Raw genomic sequence first — 25,801 nt, 5'->3', positions numbered from 1 at the left:
AATAAAGTGTTATAAATTGCAATTACAGAAATCAATCATATATGAAAAAATCTAATTAATAACACGACAAATGTTGAATCTTAAATATTTATTTGTAAAATTATTTTAACTAATTTAAAATTATTTTTGATTGTTTGGTAGAGTATATTTAAAAGAAAAATGAATCATCTCCTTTTAATTATATGAAAATTTAATTTATTTTTAAAATTTATGACGTAACAAATTACATTTTTATTATGATAACTTCATTAACTTTGTGCTCCAATACAGAAACCTCTGTTAGAAAGCAACTTTATAAAATCTGCATTCCTAATTTTCTAATCCCAGAAGAAAAAATATCAGATTTGTTGGCTAAAAAGACATATATGTGTTTCATGATTGAAACAAAAAATAATATATAAATCAGACTGATCCGCCAAAAACTTACCAGTGTTCATAATTTACAAATTCCAGAATAAAAAGAGTCAGAATACTCAACCAGAAACATATGAGTATTTCATTATGTACAAATTCCAAAAGAAACAAATCAGACTGATCTGCTAAAAACACTTGAGTGCTTCATGATTTACAAATTCCAAACGAAAGAAACCAAACTGATATGCTAAAAACACAGAGTAGAAAGTTTCTGAAGGTCAAAAGATACAAATGACAAGCCCAGGGTTAAATGACAGAAGGGAAGGAGGTTGGGGTACTTTAAAGTTTACTGTACAATCTTACAGTTTGAAAGCTTTGTAATCTGTTTTGGAACCAACTTTAGGATATCACAATCGCTAAAATCTAAATACTTCAGGCTCTGAATCTTTGCAATTTGAGAGGGCAACGTTTTTAGCTTGCTACAATGACTAATGTACAAAAACTGAAGGGATGAAAGATTACCTATACCTTCATGGACACTTTCGATTTCTGTCCCACTCAAATTAAGAAACTCCAGTTGTCTCAGCTCCCATAATGATAATGGCAATGCTTTTAATGGCGTGTCGCCTACATCCAACACCTTAAGAGAAGTGAGGCCCTGTAGAAATGCCTCCGGGATTTCGTCCAATTCCAGTTTTCCTAGGAATAGGGTCACCAGATTTTGACATCTTAATTCCTTTGCAGGGAGAGAGTTAATGTTATTGCCCATAACTGATATTCTTTTGTAGTCAATCCCCGTGTCAGGGAATTGTTGAAGCATTTGGCCCGCTCTAAACACACATTTCTCCTCCCTTTCTCCAATGTATATTGCCATGTCACGCACAGCGTCGTGAACTGCAATTACATTTTCTTGATGTTGCACTTGGAATAAGCAACGATTTTCAAGAAGCTTAACGTACATGTGCCCAGTGTCTTTGGTCTCAACGACACCTTCTGCGATCCACATATGCACAAGTGGATTCACCTGAAAAGCAGTGGCTTGAGGAAACATGGCACAATACAGAAAGCAGATTTTCAAATTGGCATCGGACAAACAATGGTAACTCCATCGCATTCGCTGAAACAAATCTCGATCAATGCGAGGATGATGAGGAATTGGGGAAACGAAATCCCGTGTCTGCAATTGCCTGAGAGCAAGCTTCCACTCATTTGCATCGTTCTTGCCCATCATTGATGAGGCTATTACATTTATGAGGAGGGGTAAGCCTTTACACTTTCCACAGACTTGTCTGGCAATATACAGTACCCCCTCAGAAATATTAAGGTCTGCAGCTGCTTCTTTGAAAGCCACTTTGGAAAACAAATCCCATCCTTCGTCTGTGGGCATGGCCTCTATTTTCATGCACTCGTCCGCCTTCATTTCTTCAATCAGATCGCTATTGCGAGTAGAGAAGATGAGTTTGTTGACCCCCTCATTGTTGAATTCCACGCCCAGTTGCTCCAGATCGAGTGTGGTCCACATGTCTTCTAACACCATAAAAAAATTCCTGGCCTTCAGATGTGCAGATAGTTTCATCTTTCGCACATCAACATCTGTAGTGTCCGGCAGCTCTAAATTGAGTTGAGAAGCAATAAGACCCTGCAACTCCGGAGTTGAAAATTTAAGGGGAACGGTAACCCAAATGAAAGCATCAAAAACGTCACTAACCTCCTTGTGGGTGTTGTAGATTTTTGTGAGTAACGTTGTTTTTCCAACGCCAGCAGTGCCGTATACTCCGATTCTCCAAACGTGGGGAGCTTCTGTGAGCAACTTCTCGATCTGCTTCTCTGCCTGTCGTGGTGTGAAGGAGGCAATCTGTTGAGCACTGCAAATCACTGAAAAATCTGTATGTAGGCGAACAAAGAGGCCATCGAAAGTTGTTTTCCACTTTCTGATTTGTGTAGAGAGTCTGAGGTTAAACAGAAAGGCGCAGTCGATACGAAGGCACTGATGTGGGCGTTGTGAGCTTTGGATCAATTCTCTGGCCTTTCTCACTTCACCTTCCATCTTTTTCACGCAATTTGTGAGGGAGTCAGGGGGAGTGTTGTGCTGATTGTCAAATTGATAGCAGATATCGCGCAACAGGTCCTTCATACGACTCAACTGTTCTTCGAGAAGGCCACGGTTGTGTGCCAAGTGCATGACATCATCTATCTGCTGGATAAGAGGAGCAATAATAAGGGTGCTGATTGCATTGGCTGCGGTTCCGGTTACAATGTCCATTGCCATTGCGGAGCAGAAAATGAAAACAGCGAACGGCGCAGAAAATGAATATGAAAACGGACGAGGGTGGGCCGCAAGAATGGGGATGAATGGTGGGGAACATGGGATGGAGATACAAATATAGGAAGGCGTGGCAATCGCAGTGTCACTCGTGGGAGAAGTAAAGGTGACGTTCAATGATTGTAAACAAAAAATTTATTCGCTACATCTTCTTTTATTATTCCAAGGAGTTGTCTTTAATTTTAATTGCCCACTTTGGACGTCATCTCCAATACAAGCTGCAGATTCGGTCCCCTTGCACCCCCACTAGAGGTCATCATGTCGAATTCTTGGGCAAACTCTGAAGCTTCTACGTTTTTCTTTTTTTATCTTTATCGTTAATCATTTTTGTCAAATATCTTTTTAATTGATCACTTTGATTTTTTGATTTCTTGCTATAATTTATTTTTGTCTTTTTAATAAATAGCATAATTGCTTTCTATTTTTAAAAATCACTTTTGGTAAATAGTATACTGTTTTTATCAGAAAATTTATCATTACAGTGTGTTAGCCTAGAAATTTCTGACAACATTATACATTATTTAGTTATCAAATTAATAAATAATGAAGCCCATCATTACTTTTTCTTTTTGAATTACTTTTATAATTTTCCCATATTTTCTTCATCTTTATTCTTTCTTATCATTTTTATTTTTTTCTTTATTCTAATTCTTTCTTTCTTATCATTCTTATTCTATTGTTCCTTTTTTTTTCCTTATCATTTGTATATTTTTTTCATAAAAGTTATTGTTATTTAGTATCAAACAAAAAAATTAGTAAGTTATATTTTTTATACTTTATATAAAAAAATCACAAAATTAATAATTAGAATAATCTTTTCAACTATATATATATATAATTATTTATAGATTTTTGGAAGTTTTTCTAATGGGTTTTTCCAGTCTATTTTTTCTAAAATCCCACCTGAATTTATTGAAATCACAAGTTTGATGGGTAACCCTTGCATAATCCAAGTGCCCTAGGGGTTTATCCAAATGCTCTAAGGGTTTTTGCAAAATGTTGATATAGTCAAAAAACTAATTTAAATAACACAAATCAAGATTTCACCTCAAATTTTCCATATATGGAAAGTAACACTAAAGACAACTCCAAATAACATAACATTTTTTATATATTTTTTTATTTTAAAATATAATCTAATATATTTTAAAAATGTTATATATATTTTTTATTTTAAAATATAATCTAATATATTTTAAAAATTTATACTTTTAGTAATTATAATTTTTAATAATTAAACCATTCAAATTTTATTGTGATAACAACAATTTTTACTTCCATGCTAATTTTTAAAATTTATACTATATCTTTTCTTTTTACTTATTAAATGTTAAAAATTTAATTAATAACATATAATTATTTGCTTAATAAAAAAATTGTATATTTAAATATGCTTTATTTTTCTTTTTAACTTACAATATTTTGATATTAATATGGGAATCTACTTAAAATATATATATATATATATATATATATATATATATATATATATATATATATATATATATATTATGTGAGTAGGGTTTTAGGTTTTCTGAATATAATGGTATGGATAAGATTTTTAGTGTTGACCTGTTGGGTCAGGGTATAGTCAACAAGACAAATTAGTTGATTGACCTCATGAATGGCCTTTCGGGGAGGGGAGAAACCCCCTTCTATTGCAATGTAATATCCAATTCATCAAAGAAGGAAAACGGACCAACGAGTTCATCTGGTAGAAATGAGGGAAGGGGGAAACCCGACTTTTAGGGGCTCAACAACAAACTCGTGAGAGAGGAAAATGCCTTTCAAAGGAAATATCAAATCCTAAATGTGTCATTTCAAACAATAGGCTAGATGAATCTAGGCAACTTATGAAGGATCGTGCACTCATTTGCAAGTTCACAGCAATATGGCCCAAGGAACGAGATTTAGTAAAGTGGATCCAGCTCAAATGGCAACCAAAGGGTTCAATGGAACTGAGTCTAAGGACCAAATGTTTTTTCATTTTGGTCTTTCATGATCTAGAGGATATGAAGAAAGTCTTTGAGAATAACTCTTACTTCATGAATAGTGCAAACCTTTTTAGGTGATTTTGGGAGGAATGTTACAAACCAAAGAAATAGCAGTCCCTGGAAGCCCCAGTTTGGATGTGGCTTTTTTCTCTACTCGTTGATCCTTGGGAACGATATATCTTGGAAGGAATTGGTAATTCCATCGGGGACTTTGTAAAAATCTCAGAGATTACAAAAAGAAGGCGACGTGCCTCTTATATTAGAATTTGTATGTACATGAATATTTCAAATATCCTCCTGGAATCAATAGATCTAGAATATCGTGATGAGATCTAGACCTAACCTTCGGACTACAAGCATGTGCCTTTCAAATGCTATCAATGTCATGAATATGGACATTCGATAAGGGATTATCCCTTAACAATAGCCTGGATGCAATTGACAAATGTGCATGAGTCATCAGAGGGTTTTCCAAAGGTTTTTCACAAGAAAGGGAGATAAAATTGACCTTAGCAAGGAAATCCCTCACAAGAGAAAGGGGGAGCGACTAATCAAGTGGACCTTGATGCAAATATGTTCAATATTTCAAATGAGGAAAACCAAACCAGGGAAGTTGTGGAACAAGAGGGAGATAAAACAATGGAACAACCTATGGACATGGAGGAACTAGTGGGATCAAAAGGGGATAAACAATAGAAATGAAAACCCATAGATGAACCGATTAACAACTCTGATCTCAAAGAATTATTGTCCACCACGACCTCAATTCTAAGGGCATAACATTGCCAGGAAAATATGAATGCAGATGAAAAGATAATGCTTTAGTTCCTTTACTATGGCACGAGTGGAGGCAAAATAAATCCTAGTCAAACAACTTCAATACTTCCATCATCTTTATGGTAAATGGCGAAAGAGTGACATCCAAACAAAGGGAGGCCCTCCATATTTGCAGGCAAAAAATAAGGGATCATCCCAATTGCATAAACCCAAAGAACAAGCCATTAATGATCAGAATAAGAAGGGGAAGAAAACCTCAAGATAAGTCCTAAGAGAAGAAGGGGAATTCATATTGAACTCATGACATGTTAACAATATTATAGAGTATCTTCTTCAAACCTCTGCCAGTGCACCATGAAAATAGTCTCTTGGAATATCAGAGGACTAAATATTCTAGGCACTAGATTAGACAGCTGGGTTGTAATCCTCTCTTCTACTACTTCTATCAAGAAAGCTATTTGAGTTTTCCTCCATATACTTGTATATTTCTGAATCTTGTATTTGTGTATGCATTTGTATGGTTAGTATACATTTGATCCTATATTGTTTATGGTTATAGATCTCTATGCTTTGATGGTATTCTGCTACTTTGACTCTATAGGTGTTCTTTGAAGCGGGACAAGTGAGAAAGGAGTGGTGAAATGCTATTAAAGGGGAGAGGAAACAAGCAAGAGACAAGTGAAAGACTGAGGTTGGTACTCCCTGCTTCTCTCTCATCTATCTCTCATAAAGGAAAACACAAGTTGCTTTGAATTGTTTGTTTCTAAGATAGCTACCCGTCTTAGTGGGACTAGCAGCTCTGAATGGACACTAGTTTTCTCGAAAACAAAATGGCAACTCCATTGGGGAGAAAATAGTTTGTTTGTTGTCACTATTGTTTGCTTTATAAACTACAGACAGAGCCTGAAGTTAAGCTAGCTAGCCTTCAAACTGCTTTTGCTATGCAACTGCAAAGTAGATCAACGCTACTTCAATCAATCTCTGGGTTGGTTTATGAACTAAACATCTGACTTGCAAGCATCCTAAGAGCCCTGGTGGTAGCTCAAATAACCTCATTAGATCAACCCCTATACTTTGTGTTTATTGTCTATCATAAGCTCAGCCTAAATCCCTAAACTTAACTACAAACCGTGAGTGAAAGCCAAGCTCAGTCTCGTCCCTGGACCATCGCACTGTCTCTCATTGGCAGTCTAGATGCATCACACCTCCCATGTGCTACAGGTGAGATGCATCCTTGTTTCCCTTAAGGACAGGTGCGATGATTGAGTGAGACTGTTTCTGCCTCCAGATTTTGGTTTTTTCTTCATTGTTTTTAGCTCTATTAAGTATTGCTTAGATTATCTTCTGGATCCATCGCATAAGGATTCTTTTTCATCGACGTTTCGAACCAGCAACGGTGGTTCATCTTCAGGATGTGAAAATATTTTCACATCCTGAAGATGAACCACCGTTGCTGGTTCGAAACGTCGATGAAAAAGAATCCTTATGCGATGGATCCGGAAGATAATCTAAGCAATAATGAAACTCGCAGAAACCTCAAAGACAAGATACTCTATTAAGTAGTTTTGCTATTTATGATCAGTATATCATTGTTGAAACTCTCTTCCTTTACATTATTCAACCTCCATTGATAAGGAATTGTGAATGTTTTTTTATGTATTTTTCATCAGTTATAGTCCTCCTTTTCAAATAGTACCTTAATTGAACTGTTTTCTTTTGATTTGAAAGTGTCGCAACTGTCATTTTCAGTCAATGAAAGAATGTCATAAATTCTTCCTCTTTTAGATAGTCGATTACACTTTTGCCATTGTATTTGATTTGAATTGTTAATTCTTTGAAGTGTCGAAAACAGTTTTCCATTCAAAAGTGAAAGTGTCGTCTTAGTCTTCCTTTCGTTTTTGAAAAGAAATTGCTAAAGTCGCTTTGAGGAAAGATAATTCAGATTTGTACTTAGTTTTCTTTTTGTCATTCTCACATTAAGGAAAATGAAAAAAAAAATACATGCATGTGCATTTGCATTTAGACTGCATGCGGAAATTGATTTAGGAAAGTGCATTTAGTGTGTGCTCTCTGCATTATGTTAAAATAATTTTACTCCTCTTTTCTTAGTAGCTAGGATTTTTATTGCTAAAATAAAATAAACGACTGTTTATCATCTTAGATTGCATATTTAGGAATTGTACATCTACATCACACGGTGAACCTTGAAAGGCAAACTTCTTAAGAAAGATCAACTGTAAAATAAACCTCAATGAACATAAAAACGCTTTGGAACCTAACACACAACATCTAGAAGTCTAGGCTAGAGACGTATTCTGGCATCATAAAGCCTAGTAACTATCATTTTCATCGTAGGTTGGGTGATTCCTCCTCTTTGATACGAAAAGTGCCAGTACGGACTTGTGCTCCCACGTACCATCGAGTATATATTGGGAGACCACAATAGGTTGATATCCTTTATCCTTAGTAAGTCGTGTCTGCCACCCTATCGATCGCAATGCATTAAACACAGTATTCGGGAAGATTGACTGTTGTACATAAAAGTATATTGCAGTATTGTGATTGGTTTGGTAATCCCTCTGTCTAGATTTCCAGAGTAGTCACTTTCGTTCCTTTTCAGACTTCTTAAAGAAAAGGTCCATCTAATCACTTGTCACTTCAGGCTCATTAAAAATCGAAGGCGAATAGAGTCACCTTTAGCTTTTTCTCGACTCTTAAAAATTGAAAAGCAAGTTGTGTCAAAGCATCATAAAATTTATTTTATTCGGAATAACATCACTGTTCCCTTGTTGGTCTTAGGTTGAGAAAATGGAGTCCACCAATCAAGGATTTCCCCTTGGGGGAAATCCTAGTCCTTTCTCTTCTTGGGGATATGTAGGTGCTCCACATATGGCTACATTGTGCCTTCCAAGACTCACAATTGGCCTGCTAGTATGGCTATTCTTGACCTCTGTCATTCAAAACACCGTAATTCCTCAGCAATCAAATCAGCAACTAGATGATACTGAAGTTTCTCCCCCACCTTCCACTTTGTTTGTTTCTCCCTCTCCTTCTTCCTCTTCGCTTGGTGAAACTAGTAACACTAAAAACCAAGTAACTGAGAAGAAGAAGAAAGGGAAGGAGAAGAAGAAGAAGAAGCCAACGGTGAAAGGGGGCAACCATGCATCGTCTGGCGAAAATCCACACACTACACCATCCAAACCTAAATCTCCATGTGTCATTTGCAAAGGAGACCACTATCATCGAGATTGTCCTTGCATCTCGCGGATCTTGAGAGACTGGTCTCCCCGCTTGCACAATCCGGTGTCTTCAACCTCTGTCGATCATGTTGAAAGTACACCATCAACTAGTGAAAATGAAGTCAATGGACAAAAAGGAAGATCTAAATTTCCTTGTAGATTGTGTGAAGTTATCATGCCCTCCACCGTTGTCCTTTTGTAGACGAAGCTAAAAGAGTCTTGGATAATCGTTATGCTTCACTGCAGTGACTTCCTCTTGGATACAAGAAACTCTTGCCAAGTCCATCGCTAGTTCAAAATCTGAATGACACACCTCTGTTTTCGGTCGAAGCGCCTATCATTGAAGATAAGCCCTATGAGTCCACATTGGATCGAAGTCAACAGGTCGAGATGGTAGTCGACCCAGTCTTGTCTTCAAAATGTCCATCTTTAGATGATACAGTCTCCAAAGAGAATGAGAATGATACTGTTCAAATTATTTTTGTTAACACAAAATTCGATGAACATGGGGGCAATCTACCCATTCCTTTTCCACAGGAAGGAAGTTCCTCAGTTCAAGAGATTCATCCGGCCATGTATTCAGTCCCTGCTCTGAGCAATCTAGTCGTTTCCTTCGATTGGAATCTACTAGCGAGACCCCGCCTACCATCTCATGTGCCATTCCGAATCATAGTACAAGCTTACAGAATAATCATGGCTGGCACTATCATAGATTAAGGGGCTTTCGTGAGTATCCTTTCCTCAACTGCTTGGAAAGCGCTTGGTTTGCCATCGCTTCTGCCTGAGATTCAAAATTTCTCAGGCCTCAATAAAGGAACCAGTTGACCGTTAGGGATCCTTCCAAATTTGCCTATAACTTTGAGAAGGAAAACCATTCATATGAACGTGATGGTAGTCCAAGGGCCTCTAGATTACAATCTACTCCTTGGGTGTGACTACATTTACAGCATGGGAGCTATTGTTTCCTCACTCTTTCGAGTGATGTGTTTCCCATATGAAGGAAGAATGGTCCAACTCGTTGACCAGCTTTCATTCCCTGGTTCAAACACGACTACTAGTCAAATGCCATCCTGTTGTGCTCTACAACAAACCCCCATTTCCTATCATTTTTTTTTTTACAAAATTATCATATGAAATGGGTCCCTTTAGAAGTTAATTGGTATCAATATTGTATTGTTCAAAAAGGTCCGATAACCAAATGAAAACATTATATAAAAACCTTTTGAAAAACCAATTTTGATCAAATAAAATAATATTTTATCATTGCGATAAAGTGATCGCAAGATCGCATATCGCAATGACATAGGGAACGTAAATAAGTGGCATATTGGTTTCCGCCGATGCGATATCGCTATCGGCTATCGGCGATACTCTATACGCAGTCTTAAAGCACCCCAAGCCTTTCACCCCGATGCGATGTGATATCGCAATCGGCAATCGGCAATATCTTATGCACATTGTTAAGGCGCCCAGGTGACCCAGCCCGATGTGATGCGATATCGGTGATCGGCGATCGGCGATATATAATGCATATCTCATATGATCCCAATACTCCCGATGCGATATCACTATCGGCTATCGGGGTTTTAGAAAGACGTCAATATAAAGGATTTAAGTTTTCCCCGATCGCCGATTGCGATAAAGCGCAGTTTTCAAAAAAGCCGTTAAGTGGATGAATATTACGATCCGTTCATATTTAAAGCTTGATCTGTTAAGCAATCATTCACCTGCGCCCAACCGCCAAAATATCCATAGCACGCTTAAGCGGGCCATTTGGCCGAATAATGATATAATGTGCATTTAAGGGGTGGCAGGTTTTAAACGGCCATTAAATGTAATTGAAAGATCTTCCCATAGATTGTATCCGCGACCATTTTTCGAGTTAATATCTCAGCACGCTTTGATCAATATATCTTTCCCATATTGGATTTTCATTGGCATATCTCTGTGTTACGTTTATTTTCGCCTCTGTGCAGAATTCATCCAAAGGAGAAAGCTCAAGCAAAATGGGGAAGAAATCCAAGAAGACCACAGGCACTTCCGCTGCGCCAGCTGCAGGACAAGCTGTCGTGGACAAAAAGAAGGGATTGATATCTGATACTACATGTTCGGGTCTCGTTAGAGTTACTTGGCAAGGTACCTACAACCTGATTGAAGCCAAAGAACCAGTAAAGACAATAGTAGAAGCTACTGCAGATTCTACTCGGAAATCAGAGAATACTCTCAAGGATTTAGCTGACTCTTTCCTTCACCGGATAGCAGCCAGGGAACAAATTCTCCCATACACAGATGTAGTGCGGTGGGCAATTGAAGAAATCCCAATCCTGGATAGAACCTTCAGCACCAGAGACGGGAGAATTTTTGGGTCATTCAAAGCTGATGATTTGAGGCAAATGTATCATTTGCCTGAGCCAGAGAAGATATAAAATAAGGCATTCCTGGAAAAATTCTCGAACGAGAACGAAGTTGAATCCGAACCCATCCGGGATTGGAGACAAAATCCGGACAAGCACAAACACGAATCTTCCGGTAAGTACTCGGTTGATTCTCTGGCTTCTCCTTATTGCTATGCTGGAATAATGATGTGTAGATTATGGGGATTGCATGACTCTGCTAATTTTACCATAGAAATGGTTCCTCTAATGGAAGCAGCATGCAACAGTGTAATTATGGATTGGGCCACTATCCTCTCAGACAAATTAGCAACAGCTGTGCTTGAGTTTAGAAGCAAGACTCGTATTTCTGAAAGGTTATTTCCCCCATTCTACTACAGTGCCTATATTCTAGATACCCTGTGTTTTAACTCTGAATTCCCCGTACTCGACTGGAGGTCGACTACACAAGACCCCACGCCTATTCATATATATCATCAGAAATTGTGGAAATCTTCTTATAAACATCATCTATACCAAGTCTGTAATGGCTTTATGCTACCTATTTATTATTCCATTTTCGATAAACCTGCTCCCAATATTTCTTATCAAGCCGCAATTGATTTAACCTCAATAGGTAGATGGTTTGGAGAAGAGAGATTTACCTACATAAGAGTTTTCGGTAGCCAAGCTAGACCTCATGTCCTCCCTTTATACATACTGGATAAATTGCTGGCGAGGGAAATTTCTTACCAAATCATTGCTGAGAGTGTTACACAAACGCTCAAGAAAAATAAGAAGCAAGGCTGGCCCTCTTTTCCTTTGAGATGTGGTGTATATACCTTGCATGATCTCAAACATGCAGAAAAGGAAGCTACAAAGATTCAATCCTTAACCCTGGTGACTCTCCCAAATAGGCAGTTTGATCCAAACAAAGTTGCCTATCCTGCACTAGAACAGGCCAAATTGACAAGATTTGACCATAAAGAAGATATGTTTGACGACCTGTTCTCTTCAACTGAGACAATAAATCAGGTTAAGGCATTCACCAAAGCGAAATATAATGATGAAGGGTTGACTGAATTCAATAAACTTAGAGAACAGAGGTTGCAAACTCTGCCTCTAGATTTACTAGCGACAACCCCAGCGACATCATCAAGCGAGCCTGATCAACAACAGTCAAAGGAACCTCCCGTTATAACAAAGGATCAGAAGAAGGAACAGGAGGAAAAGCAGAAGAGAGAACAGGAAGAAAAGCAGAGAAAAGAAAAAGAAGAAAAGCAGAAGAGAGCGCATGAGGAAAAACAAAGGAAAGAGAAAGGGGAACAACAAAAGAAAGAGCACGAGGAAAGACAAAAGAAAGAGCAGGAGGAAAGACAAAAGAAAGAACAAGAGGAACAACAGAAGAGAGAGTAGGAAAAAGTGCGGAAGGAGTCCCAAGCCAAAAAAGCAAAAACAAACCACCATTGATGTCAATATAGATACTCATATTGACCCTAAATTGCTCCAGGAATGGAAGCAATTTGATTCTATCATCAGTGGGTTGGAATGTTCAAAGGATACAGACACTTCCAAGACAACTGATACACAGGACATCACTTCACCTCAGGTTCTAAGTGGAACCAGCGGCCCACCCATTTCCAAAGAAGTTGAGATTATACCAAAGGACCCCTCCGACCAAATCATTTTGCAGGTAGAAGATATTCCTCCCCTGGATGTCTTCTACAGCCCAAGGCATAAAGCAGTGGTTAAACGACAAAGGAAAAGAAGAAGGACTGATCAACCTTCCCTTTTCTCAGAACAAACTGTTACGGGCAATGTGGTTTGGAAGGAGGAATTTGACCCTTCCGATGACCTGACAAAACTATCGCAGTATGCGGGAGCCTATTCGACAGCGACAATTGATAAGGCATCGGAGGTAAGTCTTCTACTGAAAACCAAGGATCAAGAGATTTTCTCATTACAGGCAGAGTTAGCTGAGACAAAGCAGAAGGCAGAGCAGCAATTGTTGACACAACAGCAAGTGAACAGTCAACTAACTCAACAATTGCAGGCAGAAAAGCAAAGGATCGACCAAAGCGCGATCCAGAAACAGAAGGAATTATTAGAGGCATTGGCACAATTAAAGGCAACAAATGAGCAAATGATGAAAACAAAGGATGAGCAAATTTCTCAATTGTCATCGCAGCTCGAAAAAATAAAGGGTGCTCCACAAGTGGCTGAATTCAGAGCAGAAGCATTACAAATAAACACTGCATTAATATCCCAAATTAAGCTTCTATGTCAACAAATCGCCCAGGCAGAGCCACTGTGTGAATTAACGACACCCATAAATCAATAGGTAGAGAAGGCCAGAAATGAATTGGATCAAGCCGAAGAAACCATAGCTGCATTTCTTGACTGGCAAGATTATGATCAAGGGAGAGCGGCGAATTTGCCCAGGATCCTAGAAACGCATAAAGATATACTCTTCACAGAATGGCAGTCCCAGTTGATGAAAGCAGAGAGGGCAACTTCAAGATGTAAATCAACTTCCAGCAATCTAGTTGAACTAGTTAACAACACTCTCTACTTATCAAATATGATTTCCCAATGTACACCAGGAAAGTTGACAACAACAAACACATTGGAGCAATCATGTTATCCTGATTTAGAGGAAAAGGGGAGGTTAATCACTGGGATTAACAGTTTAACCTGGGACGCATATTGGTTCTTCCTGGTAAAGCCGCATACACAGAGAGCCGCCCTCAAATGCCTAACAGATGCAATCGGGTATATGATTCCCGATATTCAGGATGCCACCTATGCCGCCCAGCTCAGCTCGCGCCTCAACAAACCTCCTGAAGTAGAGCCAATGCTTGCGATAAGTCAGCTCAGATATAAAGGCAAGCAGCCTACCTGATGAATCATGCCACCGACTGCCAGATCGCTGAAGAAAACCATATCAAGATTGATTGATACCAATTTAATAGGATTTCTGTTTTATAGATAGGTAGATTAGTTAAGTATTTATAGACCCTTTCATTGTTTTGGAAAGGGTCGTAAAGTTTTGTACCAGACTTAAAGACTGAAGTTTGCACTATTGTGCTTCAGTCAATATTCTTTTATGAAACTGGACCAGTTATTCTTAATTCGACAAGGAGGCTTTTTATGCAATTGTGCACTATTGTCTTTGTTGAGAATGTTTCTGAGTTGAAGGAAGAATTACAAGTAGCGATTGATATTGGGAGTGTCAAGCAGCTCATATGGTATTTCTATCTATGTCTGAATTCATTCCTTTTATATGAATTGTTATGTGATTATTCTTGCTATTATTGATTATATGCATGCGCTGTAACAGCAGATCTATATTCATTCCACTATTGGATGTTTTATGATGTGCCTTTCTTTTTAATCATGTATATGTCAATGATATAAATGATAAGTGTGGTAATATCGCTTCAATCGCTTTGCTTAACTATTTAAGCATAGTAATCATGAATGAAATAATGTCTATGTCCGTTAAATAGAGTCATCTATATGCCTGTTTACAGACACAGATCATCAAGCGCTGCACTTTAAAGCTCAATAAGTTCCCGGGATAGATCATAGTTTATATATTCTTGTTAATAGTTTTAGTTATTCACTCACCGTTAGCCTAGTTTATAAATCATCCATTCATCCCGTTTATCCACTTCTGGGAAACTGGTCCCATTATCCCCAGTCGGAGCCACTATTCCAAACGGAAAAGGAGCTGTACTAAGGTCCAGACCGGGTGGTTATCCCCAATGTTGTTGCAGCGATTTTCGAGGCATAAACATTTTTGGCGCTAGAAGGAGGGCCTAACTGTGAATGGCACATAAACCAAAATCCATAAGCCATTCTAAGAGTAATTCTCCCTCCAAACCCCCTCAAGCTTCTCATTCGCATGCTGGTTCTCCAGTATCCAAACAAGAAGAAGAGGAATCAACTACCACTGCTCAAACCCATCATACTCCAGAACAATTAAGTCTTGAATCACCTGAAGTCCAGTCTCTTATCCATAAACTTCAGAGCTTCTCGATTTCACCACAGAAATCTGAGGTATCACAAAGCAGTGTGACTTCGCAGTTCAATTTACCTCATCCTCTCACCAGACTTCAGAGCGAAAAGCTCGGTATTGAACCCACTGAGTTCCCTTTACCCAAAAGGAAAAAGGCGAAGAAATATACTGAAGGATCTGACAGTGAATGGCTTTCATCCACATCCTCCATTGCATCTTCTTCTCTGCAAAGTCAACCATCCACTCCCCCATTACATATTGTTGTTCACCAGGGATTAGAAGCTTCAACATCCCAACCTACTTACTCCTCAACATTATTTCCTTCCCAGACATCTATAGTCCCAACAGTAGTATCAACCACTACTGCTATTATAATGGCAGATCCATGGACCAGACCTGGTGCAGTCAATATGCCTGCACCATTGCATCCATTGCCAGATGCTCCTGAAAAATGGCTACCCAAGTTTAATCCAGATGATGGGACCCAGGCTGAGGAACACATCAATAATTTCATGTTGGCAGTCAACTTGAAAGGAGTAACAGAACAAGATGTTGTTGTTAGACTTTTTCCTTACACCTTGCAGGGATCAGCAGGATCCTGGTATTTTTCTCTACCCTCTGGTTCCATTACCAGTTGGAACACTTGCCAAGAGCAGTTTCTTACCAAATATGGAGATGATAGGTCTTTGGCTACCCTAATAAACGACCTCTCCAATCTGAGAATAGAGCATAGGGAACCAATTAAGGAATTTAATGCTCGCTTCAATAAACTCCTGAATAAAATCCCTACAGCCTCCAAACCAAGTGAACAAATTCGAAGCGAATGGTATATAACAGCCCTGCCTGCCAATATAGCCATTTTTGTAGATAGAGCTGGGAAACCTACCTTAGCCGAAAACATGAAAGAAGCGCTTGCTGTGGAGAAACGTATCAACGCTCTAGAAAAGAAAGCTGCCCTAGAAGACAGAAAAGCCAAAAAAGTCTCTTTTAAAGATGACTCAAGAAAGAAAACCTCAAAAGACCCCTATGACATGGAGGGTTTGCAAAAAGTCCTAAAAACTTTATCAAATGAAATGGTTGAAATAAAGAAACAGGTAGCCGAGACATCAACCAAAAGACCCTTTAGAACTTTTAAGAAAAATGAATCAAAGCCACCAAATGTCATATCTAATGTTGATTCAGAGCAAGAAGAAGAGGAAGAGGAAACGATTACACCAACAAGCGATGAAGAAGAAGAAGTAGAATGTCATGGAATGTGGGATTTTATACTCCCCAACTCTGATTCCGATAATGAAGAGGAAGCATTCCCGGTCACTACTAGGAGTAAAAGTGCTTCCGAACCTGTTCAGATAACCTCAAAGAAAAGGAGTACAGGTGCTGCTACAACCAAAGAAAAAATACCTTCAAAGAAACCACCTGCAGTAGTTCCCCAAAACCAGCCTTCAACTTCTAATACTCCTTCAACATCTAAAACATTAGTGGTATCAGATTCAATGGAGTACAATATTGTTGATGACATGAAGATAACTAAAGCAAACATTACTATGTTTGAACTTAGTAAATTAAAACATCAGCAGAAATTGCTTCTCAAGGAATTGAATGCTGTTCCCTCTGCACCTCTTCCTAGTGCTAAAGCTGCTAATGATTTAGGCCAACCCCCTCCCGGTATGGTTGAAGCTACCGATTCAGTTCTGATTGGCGATAAATCAAATTCTCATACCCCACCTTTCCTATTGACCTACGAGATTTACAACAGAAACCTGCACAACTGATTAATCGACTCAGGGGCATCATCTAACATAATGCCAGCTTCAATTTGTTCTAAACTGAACATTGAACCCCAAAAGTCCGCTATTCATATTGTACAGTTGGACAGGACCAAAGTACAGGTTTTAGGAGAAATTAATTCCGTAACTATTAGGTTATCTGCTGATCCAAGAATAGTACAGAGGATTGATATTCTAATAGCCGATATACCTGAATTTTACGGTTTAATTTTGAGTAGGGATTGGTCTGAGAAATTGCATGGGTATATTTCCACTGATTTGTCACATATGTGGCTTCCCTACAAGGGCAAGCCAAATCAAATAAGGATCGATCGGGAAAAACATATGACCCATACAGTTACAGAATTCGAACAAGAAAACCAGCTGGTAGCATTCAACAACAACATTTTGGGGAATTATTCATCAGAGTCATTCTTTGGCAACTTCGTTGCCCAACCCTCTCCGTTCTCAGTAAACCATTCTACATCTCAGATCGAAATTTTTTCACAAACAGATCAATCAAGATGTTTCAATGATACTGAAAATTCTGTAAATAAAATTGTTAATACTTCTTTATTTTGGTCTTTATATTTCGATGGGTCTAAATCTAGTGAGGGTTCAGGAGCAGGATGTATTTTAATTAGTCCACAAGGGGAAAAGACAATGTTGTCCCGTAGGCTAGAATTTGAATGCACCAACAATATAGCTGAATATGAAGCCTTAGTCCAGGGACTATATAAAGCAATCGGCCTTAAAGTGCAATATCTAAAAGTATTCGACGATTTTGAAATTATTGTTAAATAGGTAAGGAATGTAATCCATTGTCTTTCAAATCACCTCAAGCATTATCAATCGCAAGTATAAGAACTTACATCGCACTTTTCCGCGTTCAACATTTCCGCCATCCCTAGGTCTCAAAACTCGGCAGCCGATCTCCTAGCCAATGTAGCTTCCAAGCTCCTGCCTTCTGAAGACTACAACCCAGATAGATTTTCCATAGAATTGCTTTTTAGGCCCTCAATTCCTGACAATGTCACTAATTGGAGAGTATTCAACCATGATGAGGATATTTTACAATTTCTAGCTTCTGAAAAGTCCTATGACGATCAAATTATTGAGGAAAATGACCATGATCTACAAATGAAAGAAACGCCGCAGGAAAATTCAATCCCTAAGCCAGTGATAAAGCTCGAGGATCTTTATGATATCAAAGACAGGTTTAAACATGTAACTAATGCAAAGCTCCAAAGTTCTACCCTTAGGTTTGAATTGATAAATCTTGGCACGGAGCAAACTCCTCAAAACATTAACTTAGGACTAGGACTTTCCTTGGAAGAGAAGGAAGCATTCATTAGACTGTTAAGGAAAAATAAATAGATCTTTGCTTGGAAGTACGATGATTTGAAGACTTACGATACATCCATTATCCAGCATACCATTCCAATGCTTCCCGATCAGAAACCGATTCAGCAGAATTTAAGGGAAATACATCCAAACTTAGAGAGCCAGATAAAATCGGAACTTAACAGACTCTTGAAAGCCAAGATTATTTTTCCTGTCCGACACTCAAAGTGGGTCTCTAATATGGTGCCAGTCAGAAAGAAAAATGGCGACATTCGAATTTGTATTGATTTCAGAAATTTGAATAAAGCAAGATTGAAAGACAATTTCCCATTACCTACTATGGAGCAAATACTTCAATCAGTAGCAGGCTCTGAATTGATGTCCTTTCTAGATGGTTTCTCAGGATATAACCAGGTCCTGGTTCATCCTGATGACCAGCTTAAAACCACATTCAGAACAAAATGGGGAACATATGCATATCAGAAAATGCCTTTCGGACTTATAAATGCAGGAGCGACATTCCAAAGAGCTATGGATATAGCTTTTAGAGGGTTGATTAATAGAACAGTAGTCGTCTATCTAGACGATATTACTGTATTCTCTAAGGAGAGGTACAATCATTTGCATGATCTAAATCAAAATTTTCAGCGTTGCAAAAGATATGGTATTTCTCTTAACCCTAAAAAGTCTTTCTTTGCTCTTGATCAAGGAAAACTCTTGGGATTTATTGTGTCCAAAGATGGCATTTATATTGATCCTGATCGGATCAAAGAAATCTCTGAAATCCCTTTCCCACACAATAAAAAATCGATGCAGTCATTTTTAGGCCAGATCAATTTTGTTAAAAGATTTGTTCCAGATTTTTCTCAAATTATTTTGCCACTTCAAACAATGATTAAGAAAAATTCAGTCTTTAAGTGGGGATTAGTAGAAAAAGAAGCTTTTGATCTAATCAAGCAATCAATAATCAATGCCCCAGCCTTAAATACTCCAAATTTTTCTAATCATTTTACATTGTATACCATCGCATCCAACTTGTCTTATGCTGCAGTACTCACGCAACTAAATGATCACAATCTGGAAGCACCCATTTCATTTTTTAGCTCAAATCTTCAGGGTGCTGAATTGAATTACTCCGATGTAGAAAAACAAGCCTTTGCTGTATTTAAAGCAGTCAAGTATTATAGACCCTTCCTTTTGAAAACCTACACAAAAGTTATAGTTCCTTTCCCTGCAGTTAGGCAACTATTAATCCAAAAAGAACTGGGTGAAAAAAGGGCAAATTGGGTCACAACGCTTCAAGAATATGACTTAGAAATTAAACCAGCAAAGATTGTCAGGGGCCAAGTTTTTTGCAGGATATTGGCAGGAGCATCCAACATTCCAGAATCAAGCGATACAGATCAAACTGAAGAAATCAACCAGATAAGTGTTACTGATTCTGAATCTCAATATGCAGATTTAATCTTTTATTTAAAGAATGGTTATGCACCTCCAAACCTGTCTTACAAAAACAAAAGGGCCATTAGGTTAAAAGCAAAGAATTTCACAATTATTGATGATGTGCTTTTTAAGATGAATTATGATTCTATTTTATTAAGATGCCTTGAGAAACCTAAAGCACAAAAGGTTTTACAGGAGTTACATGATGGACTAGCAGGAGGACATTTTGGAGCTGACACAACAGCTCACAAAATTATTCATGCTGGATACTATTGGCCCACTCTGTTTAGAGATGCTCACGAATATGTAAGGAAATGCCTCAATTGTCAAACTTCTAGTGGAAGACAACGTAAATCAGCTTTCCCTCTGCAACCAGTCAACATTGAACAACCATTTGAGCAATGGGGATTGGACATCATAGGGGAAATTACTCCACCATCTTCCAAACAGCATAAGTATATCCTTACTGCTACCGATTATTTTACTAAGTGGGTGGAGGCAATTCCTTGGAAGACAGCAAATTCTGAAGCAATCATTGAGTTCATAGATCAATTCATCATTACCAGGTTTGGTGTCCCAAATGCTCTTGTTTTTTATAATGCATCTTATTTCTCAGGTAATGCTATGTTTGATTTCGCTATTAAAAGAGGATTTAAATTGAAATATTCTGCTAATTATTATCCCCTGGGTAATGGTTTAGCAGAGTCTACTAATAAGAATCTGATCAAAAACATTAAGCGAACTATCGAACAAAATCATAAAAACTGGCATAAATCCTTAATGTTTGCGTTATGGGCTGATAGGATAACACAGAAAGCTTCTATAGGATCTTCCCCATTCAACCTTGTGTATGGAAAAGAAGCAGTACTGCCCACAAATCTTGTTCTTCCTTCTCTAGCCCTAATTCAGTTCATTGAGGAAAGTCCTTCCTCTTCTATTCAGCTTAGACATGACCAAATTCTAAAATTAGAAGAGGAAAGAGAAAAGGCTAGGGTTACTCATGCCAAACATCAGCAAATCATCAAAGCAGCTTTCGATTCAGTCTCATTCGGTCCAAAACAATTCCAAGTCGGTGATTTAGTTCTGAAATGGGACAAAGCCCATGAGGACAAGGGAAAACACACCAAGTTCCAAAAGATGTGGCTTGGACCATTTCAGATCTGTGAAAAGATAGGTCATTCGACCTTTATATTGCAAGATTTATCAGGTTTGAGAGATTCTCTCCCTGTTAATGGCCCTATCTTGAAAAAATTCTTTAACTAAAGAGGTAACCCCTTCTCCTTTTAGCTTGATAGAGTTTTATAGTCTGTAGGGTCAATAGGAAATAAAGTTGTAAGGTATCTTCCATCGACCTTTTGCTGTGTTTGAAAAAGTTGTCCCACAGAAGTAGTATGGATACTTGCTTTTAAATAATAGAGCCCACAACCAAAAGGGATAATTTCTAGGCAATTAGGTATCATTGTATTTTGAAACCACATTTCAAGTTTTGTGAACTCCTCTCAAAGTTTAGAAGTATTGTAAATCATTTCTGTTTTTAAGTTGGTCTCAAAAGGTTATCAATATCAAGATAGAAGTTAATCCAATTTCAGCATCTTCAACTCTTACCCTGTCATCCATTTACTCTTAAAAGAGAAAATTGTCCATCCCATTCACTAAAGTTTATGATTACTCAGAGTGTAATTCTAAAATATTTGATATAAAAGATAAGAGGTCTTATCATAAGCCTGCTTACCATGATCATAGGGAAATAGTTTAACCGACATTACCAATACTGCACACCATAACAGGGTAATGGCTTAGCAATTTTAAGACAAGGAGTCTCATCACGAGCCAGCTTGTTCGGTTAGATTACTACCAGTGAATGGCATTGTCAATAACTGGCCACCAAACCAGGACAATGGCTTTTTATCTTATCAATAACAAGAAAGAAATACAAAATATGAAAACATGTTTTGAATTCATTCTGTTAATCACACTCTTAATTGGATGGAACAATGGACAATAACATGGTTAAAATGTATCCTTGTCGAAACTATGAATGTTTGCTGGCAGCAGAGGCTCTACCTATGACAGAAGAGTTCACTATAAAAGCTGATTTGGAAAGGTTTTCTGTTTTATCATTATAAACCAATAGAGGCCTATTTAAAACTTAGAATATATCTATTTTCTTAAAAAAGAGAGGAAATTAGCAAAAATACATTCATTTTACTTGGAATGCATGTATACCTAGTTACATTAGAATTTTCCCTTTTGATTAGAACTCTATTTTGAAAAAAATTAAGTATTTCTAGGCTCTTCAGAGATAAGTGGTTCTTCCAGCGAATCGCCAATTGTTGTGCTCTACAACAACCCCCCATTTCCTATCATTTTTTTTTTTACAAAATTATCATATGAAATGGGTCCCTTTAGAAGTTAATTGGTATCAATATTGTATTGTTCAAAAAGGTCCGATAACCAAATGAAAACATTATATAAAAACCTTTTGAAAAACCCATTTTGATCAAATAAAATAATCTTTTATCATTGCGATAAAGCGATCGCAAGATCGCATATCGCAATGACATAGGGAACGTAAATAAGTGGCATATTGGTTTCCGCCGATGCGATATCGCTATCGGCTATCGGCGATACTCTATACGCAGTCTTAAAGCACCCCAAGCCTTTCACCCCGATGCGATGCGATATCGCAATCGACAATCGGCAATATCCTATGCACATTGTTAAGGCGCCCAGGTGACCCAGCCCGATGCGATGCGATATCGGTGATCGACGATCGGCGATATATAATGCATATCTCATATGATCCCAATACTCCCGATGCGATATCGCTATCGACTATCGGGGTTTTAGAAAGCCGTCAATATAAAGGATTTAAGTTTTCCCCGATCGCCGATTGCGATAAAGCGCAGTTTTCAAAAAAGCCGTTAAGTGGATGAATATTACGATCCGTTCAAATTTAAAGCTTGATCTGTTAAGCAATCATTCACCTACGCTCAACCACCAAAATATCCATAGCACGCTTAAGCGGGCCATTCGGCCGAATAATGATATAATGTGCATTTAAGGGGTGGCAGGTTTTAAACGACCATTTAATGTAATTGAAAGATCTTCCCATAGATTGTATCCACGGCCATTTTTCGAGTTAATCTCTCAGCACGCTTTGATCAATATATCTTTCCCATATTGGATTTTCATTGGCATATCTCTGTGTTACGTTTATTTTCGCCTCTGTGCAGAATTCATCCAAAGGAGAAAGCTCAAGCAAAATGGGGAAGAAATCCAAGAAGACCACAGGCACTTCCGCTGCGCCAGCTGCAGGACAAGCTATCGTGGACAAAAAGAAGGGATTGATATCTGATACTACATGTTCGGATCTCGTCAGAGTTACTTGGCAAGGTACCTACAACCTGATTGAAGCCGAAGAACCAGTAAAGACAATAGTAGAAGCTACTGCAGATTCTACTCGTAAATCAGAGAATACTCTCAAGGATTTAGCTGACTCTTTCCTTCACCGGATAGCAGCCAGGGAACAAATTCTCCCATACACAGATGTAGTGTAGTGGGCAATTGAAGAAATCCTAATCCTGGATAGAACCTTCAGCACCAGAGACGGGAGAATTTTCGGGTCATTCAAAGCTGATGATTTGAGGCAAATGTATCATTTGCCTGAGCCAGAGAAGATATACAATAAGGCATTCCTGGAAAAATTCTCGAACGAGAACGAAGTTGAATCCGAACCCATCCGGGATTGGAGACAAAATCCGGCCAAGCACAAACACGAATCTTCCGGTAAGTACTCGGTTGATTCTCTGGCTTCTCCTTATTGTTATGCTGGAATAATGATGTGTAGATTATGGGGATTGCATGACTCTGCTAATTTTACCATAGAAATGGTTCCTCTAATGGAAGCAGCATGCAACAGTGTAATTATGGATTGGGCCACTATCCTCTCTGACAAATTAGCAACAGCTGTGCTTGAGTTTATAAGCAAGACCCGTATTTCTGAAAGGGTAATTCCCCCATTCTACTACAGTGCCTATATTCTAGATACCCTGTGTTTTAACTCTGAATTCCCCGTACTTGGCTGGAGGTGGACTGCACAAGACCCCACGCCTATTCATATATATCATTAGGAATTGTGGAAATCTTCTTATAAACATCATCTATACCAAGTCTGTAATGGCTTTATGCTACCTATTTATTATTCCATTTTCGATAAACCTGCTCCCAAGATTTCTTATCAAGTCGCAATTGATTTAACCTCAATAGGTAGATGGTTTGGAGAAGAGAGATTTACCTACATAAGAGTTTTCAGTAGCCAAGCTAGACCTCATGTCCTCCCTTTATACATACCGGATAAACTGTTAGCGAGGGAAATTTCTTACCAAATCATTGCTGAGAGTGTTACACAAACGCTCAAGAAAAATAAGAAGTAAGGCTGGCCCTCTTTTCCTTTGAGATGTGGTGTATATACCTTGCATGATCTCAAACATGCAGAAAAGGAAGCTACAAAGATTCAATCCTTAACCCTGGCGACTCTCCCAAATAGGCAGTTTGATCCAAACAAAGTTGCCTATACTGCACTAGAACAGGCCAAATTGACAAGATTTGACCATAAAGAAGATATGTTTGACGACCTGTTCTCTTCAGCTGAGACAATAAATCAGGTTAAGGCATTCGCCAAAGCGAAATATAATGATGAAGGGTTGACTGAATTCAATAAACTTAGAGAACAGAGGTTGCAAACTCTGCCTCTAGATTTACTAGCGACAACCCCAGCGACATCATCAAGCGAGCCTGATCAACAACAGTCAAAGGAACCTCCCGTTATAACAAAGGATCAGAAGAAGGAACAGGAGGAAAAGCAGAAGAGAGAACAGGAAGAAAAGTAGAGAAAAGAAAAAGAAGAAAAGCAGAAGAGAGCGCAGGAGGAAAAACAGAGGAAAGAGAAAGAGGAACAACAAAAGAAAGAGCAGGAGGAAAGACAAAAGAAAGAGCAGGAGGAAAGACAAAAGAAAGAACAAGAGGAACAACAGAAGAGAGAGCAGGAAAAAGTGCGGAAGGAGTCCCAAGCCGAAAAGCAAAAACAAACCACCATTGATGTCAATATAGATACTCATATTGACCCTAAATTGCTCCAGGAATGGAAGCAATTTGATTCTATCATCAGTGGGTTGGAATGTTCAAAGGATACAGACACTTCCAAGACAACCGATACACAGGACATCACTTCACCTCAGGTTCTAAGTGGAACCAGCGGCCCACCCATTTCCAAAGAAGTTGAGATTATACCAAAGGACCCCTCCGACCAAATCATTTTGCAGGTAGAAGATATTCCTCCCTTGGATGTATTCTACAGCCCAAGGCATAAAGCAGTGGTTAAACGTCAAAGGAAAAGAAGAAGGACTGATCAACCTTCCCTTTTCCCAGAACAAACTGTTACGGGCAATGTGGTTTGGAAGGAGGAATTTGACCCCTCCGATGACCTGACAAAACTGTCGCAGTATGCGGGAGCCTATTCGGCAGCGACAATTGATAAGGCATCGGAGGTAAGTCTTCTACTGAAAACCAAGGATCAAGAGATTTTCTCATTACAGGCAGAGTTAGCTGAGACAAAGCAGAAGGCAGAGCAGGCAGAGCAGCAATTGTTGACACAACAGCAAGTGAACAGTCAACTAACTCAACAATTGCAGGCAGAAAAGCAAAGGATCGACCAAAGCGCGATCCAGAAACAGAAGGAATTATCAGAGGCATTGGCACAATTAAAGGCAGCAAATGAGCAAATGATGAAAACAAAGGATGAGAAAATTGCTCAATTGTCATCGCAGCTCGAAAAAATAAAGGGCGCTCCACAAGTGGCTGAATTCAGAGCAGAAGCATTACAAATAAACACTGCATTAATATCCCAAATTAAGCTTCTGTGTCAACAAATCGCCCAGGCAGAGCCACTGTGTGAATTAACGACATCCATAAATCAGCAGGTAGAGAAGGCCAGAAATGAATTGGATCAAGCCGAAGAAACCATAGCTGCATTTCTTGACTGGCAAGATTCTGATCAAGGGAATGGCAGTCCCAGTTGATGAAAGCAGAGAGGGCAGCTTCAAGATGTAAATCAACTTCCAGCAATCTAGTTGAACTAGTTAACAACACTCTCTACTTATCAAATAT

At 38.4% G+C, this 25,801-nt stretch overlaps 1 protein-coding gene across 1 annotated transcript; it reads right to left on the bottom strand.

The window, feature by feature from the left end:
* Positions 1–700: 700 nt before the first annotated feature.
* Positions 701–2,623, bottom strand: LOC149267529 (disease resistance protein RPS5-like). Its single transcript, XM_089412395.1, has one exon. It carries the CDS (start codon positions 2,621–2,623, stop codon positions 701–703), a length of 1,923 nt encoding a protein of 640 aa, XP_089268521.1.
* Between the last annotated feature and the right edge of the window lie 23,178 nt (positions 2,624–25,801).

Source organism: Pinus tabuliformis, chromosome 6, assembly GCF_031772625.1.
Source record: "Pinus tabuliformis cultivar Carrire ecotype Pingquan chromosome 6, CPIR1, whole genome shotgun sequence".
NCBI lineage: Eukaryota > Viridiplantae > Streptophyta > Pinopsida > Pinales > Pinaceae > Pinus > Pinus tabuliformis.
The sequence above is the reverse complement of the archived record's forward strand: the minus strand, read 5'-3'. Positions and strand labels throughout refer to the sequence as shown.